This window comes from Cebus imitator, unplaced genomic scaffold (assembly GCF_001604975.1).
Source record: "Cebus imitator isolate Cc_AM_T3 unplaced genomic scaffold, Cebus_imitator-1.0 Scaffold381, whole genome shotgun sequence".
NCBI classification, from domain to species: Eukaryota; Metazoa; Chordata; class Mammalia; order Primates; family Cebidae; genus Cebus; species Cebus imitator.
In genome coordinates, this window is record NW_016107696.1 from 1,434,779 (window position 1) to 1,438,606 (window position 3,828).

Sequence of the window (3,828 nt, forward strand, 5' to 3'; positions counted from 1 at the left end):
ATATATATATATATATATATATATATAAAATCAATATTTGGATGATTAGATGTAGGAGGGTCCAGGGAAAGCAAAGAACCTATTTTTTTTTTTTTTTGCAGGGCATGTAAGCCCTAAAATTGGGGCTTAGCTTGGGAGGTTTCTTGGCTTTCCTCAGGAAAGAATTCAACAGTGACCCAGTGGCAGAAGAAAACAGATTTATCGAGGTGGCAGTGTTATAGCTTCATGACCGCTGCTGCAGAGCAGGGCTTGAGAGTAGCTGCTGAGGGGCAGTTGTGCAGTCATATGTAGACTCACTTATAATTATATACATACTAAGCATAGGTTATTCAGAAATTTCTAGAAAAGGGGTGGTATCTTCTGAGCTATTGCCATGGAAAGGAAAGACAACTTCCAGGTATTGCCATGGCAATGATAAGCTGTCATGATGCTGGCAAGTGTGCCTTATGGAGAATTGCTTTTGGTGCCTATTTCATGTTTCAGCCAATCTTCAATCTGTCTGGAGTAAAGTCATGCCTCCTAACCTCAATTTGCCACCAAGTTTCTTGCCAGGACAATGTCATTGAGTCCTGAGAAAGGAACACAGGTGGAGAAGCAGATCTGGGGGATTAGGCTTTGAGCATGTTGTATTTGAGGTATTTGTATTTTTTTTAAAGCCATGTGATTTCAAAGCTAGAGAAAGAGATAAGAGCTGTGTCTTTTACAACAGATAATGTTAGAGAGAGATGGTATGTCTAACAGTTTGAAAATATGGTTTCTAGAGCCAGACAACCTGAGTTTGAGTTCTATGCCCATCATTTATTGACTGTGTAAGCTTGAGCAGGTTACATAATTTCTCTGTGCCTTTGTTTCCTCATCTGTGTGAGAATAAAATGAATTGATATGTGTAAGCTCTTTGATCAGTTCTTGGTTCATAGTAAGCACCATATGCTTGTTTGGTGTATTGTTATTTTTATTTTATCTCTTATTTTTTGGTTACTTGCTCCGGGCCAGGCCTGTGCTAAGAGATTATAGGCATTTTTTCATTTAATCTCCATAATACCCTGTAATGATGACACTGTTTTTATGTGAAGAAATTCAAACTTTACTCTGACCAACTTTCCCAAAGTCACCCATTGGGAAACAAGGGCTAGAGCCAAGATGCAAACCAAGGTTGGAGTGCCCGTTTTAAAAATGGGATTATTTGTTTTTTTACTGTTGAGTTGTTTGAGTTCCGTATATATCTGGATATTAGCCCCTAGTCAGATGAATAGTTTACAAATATTTTCTCCCATTCGGCAGTTTGTTGCTTCACTCTGCTGGCTGTTTCCTTTGCTGTGCAGAAGCCTTTTTTTTTTTTTTTTTTTTTTTTTTTTTTTTTTTTTTTTTTTTTTTTTTTTTTTTTTTTTTTTTTTTTTACATATTTCCATTTGTTTATTTTTTGTTTTGTCACCTGTGCTTTTGAGGTCTTAGCCATAAATTCTGTACCTAGGCCAATGTAATGAGGCATTTCCTCAGTGTTTCATGGTAGTAGTTTTATAGTTTGTGGTCTTATGTTTGAGTCTTTAATATATCTTGAGTCGAGTTTTGTATGTTTTGAGATAGGAGCACAGTCTCATTCTTCTGCACATGGATATCCAGTTCTCCCAGCACCATTTATTGAAAAGCACCATTTATTGAAAAGAGCATCTTTTCCCCAATAAATGTTCTCGGCACCTTTGTTAAAAATCAGTTGGTTGTGGAAACGTGGATTTATTTCTGGATTCTCTATCCTGTTTTGTTGGTCTGTGTGTCTGTTTTTATACCAATACCATGCTCTCTCTTTTGGTTACTATAATGTTGTAGTATATTTTGAAGTCAAGTAGTGTGATGCTTCCAGCTTTGTTCCTTTTGCTCAAGATTGTTTTGGTTATTTGGGCTCTTTTTTGGATTCACCCACATTTTAGGATTGTTTCTTCTATTTCTGTGAAAAATGACATTAGTATTTTGATAGGGATTGCAATGAATCTACAGATTGTTTTGGATAGTATATCTAATAGTTTTGATGTATGGTGAAGGCACTGAAAGTTTGGAACCTCAGAGCTAGCTCTCTATTTTAAGAGTGCTTTCTCCTTTCCCTAGGGTGGTGGTCACAGGAATTAAAAAAATCATATCTTCTTCTACGCCCCAGCTTAGTGTTTCCTCAAGCCCTTTAGTCTGTGTTCACTTTCTTTACCTGGGGTCTCCTGGAATTCAGGAGAATTCTAATAGAGATCCTGTGTATCTCTATTAGTTTGCTAGTGATGCCGTAACAAAGAACCACAGATTGAATGGCTTAAACAACAGAAATTAATTTTCTTACAGTTTTCTTACAGTGGAGGTTGGAAGTCTGGGATCAAGGTGTTAGCAGAATTAGCTTTTTTCTGAAAGTCACGAGGGAAAAATGTGCTTCAGCCTCTTCCCTTGGCTTGTAGGTGACTGTCTTCCTTATCTTTTTGTCTTTGATCATGTTTCTTCCCTTTATAAGGACACCAGTCATGTTGGATTAGAGAACACTCTAAAGACCTCATTTTCACTTAATTACCTCTGTAAAGATCCTGTCTTCAAATAAGGTCACATTCTAAAGTACTAGATTTTAAGGCTGGGTGCAGTGGCTAATGGTTGTTATCACAGAGCTTTGGGAGGCCAAGAAGGGAGGATTGCTTGAGGCCAGGGCTTCAAGACCAGCCTGGGCAACATAACGAGATCCCATCTCTGCAAATAGTAATAATAATAATGATAATGATAGTAAGGTATTAGGGTTTAATAACTTTAACATATGAATTTTGAGAGGAAACAGTTCAGTCCACAACAAAATCAATACCCTGAGGATGTTTATTTTAATTGTTAAAGACTTTGACTTTGATGAACCCAGTATAAAATTTTATAAACTACAAGTAAAGAAACATATTCTAGTCCATAATTTTGTGGTAGCAAACAAAGGAAATACATTTTTGTTCTACAACCTCCCAGTCTGGTCTTCCTTTTCCAATGCATAAGATACTAAAGACTTTCTTCCTTCACTTTATAAGGAATACAGTTTTGAACTCAGTTTTAAAATGAAAATCCATATATGTTTCTGCTTACTCAGCTTACTCTGTCTCATGATCAATATCTTTTAGGAAATGAGAAAACCATGACTATCATCACCAACATCCTTGAGTTTTAAGTGCACTCACTCTCCTAGATGCTGTGGGGAGAAGGCAAGTTACAAAGATAGCCCTTCCTTCAAGATAGTCAGATTTTCATGGTATTATTCTCAACCTTTTTGACATCATGGAGGCTTTGGGAATCTGATGAAGCCTATTGCTCTTTTTCCAGAAGATATTTATATAAGATTATAAGAAAAAATATGTACACAGCTTATTTCATTACATTAGATCAAAATGCCTTTTATAAAGAATCGTGCCTTTTCCATCAATTTTAGCATAAAAAAGTAATTTCAGGCAATATGCTTAGAAATTGGGGGAGCAAAAAAGAAATCCATAGTGTGTAAATAAAATTAAAAACAAATTTTGGTTTTGCTAAAAAATAAATTTCAATAAGAACGCATCTCTTCCTTATCTCTCTCTCTCTCTCTTTTTTTCTTTTTGAGACAGAGTTTCGTATTTCTTGCCCAGGCTGGAGTGCATTGGCGTGATCTCGGCTCACTGCAACCTCTGCCTCCCGGGTTTAAGCAATTCTCTTGCCTCAGCCTCCCAAGTAGCTGGGATTAAAAGTGCACACCATCATGCCCAGCTAATTTTGTATTTTAGCAGAGATAGGGTTTCACCATGTTGGCCAGGCTGGTTTCAAACTCCTGACCTCAGGTGATCCAGCCGCCTTGGCTTT

General features: G+C 36.9%; 1 protein-coding gene across 1 annotated transcript in view; it reads left to right on the top strand.

The window, feature by feature from the left end:
• The window catches only part of SPAM1 (sperm adhesion molecule 1), a 22,419-nt gene extending 18,896 nt beyond the window's left edge, over nt 1-3,523 (top strand). The window contains exons 4-5 of the mRNA XM_017507659.1: nt 2,334-2,432; nt 3,120-3,523. Coding sequence (XP_017363148.1) covers nt 2,334-2,432 — 99 coding nt within the window. The 3' untranslated portion in view covers nt 3,120-3,523. The remainder of the gene's footprint in view (nt 1-2,333; nt 2,433-3,119) is intronic.
• The last annotated feature ends 305 nt before the right edge of the window (nt 3,524-3,828 follow it).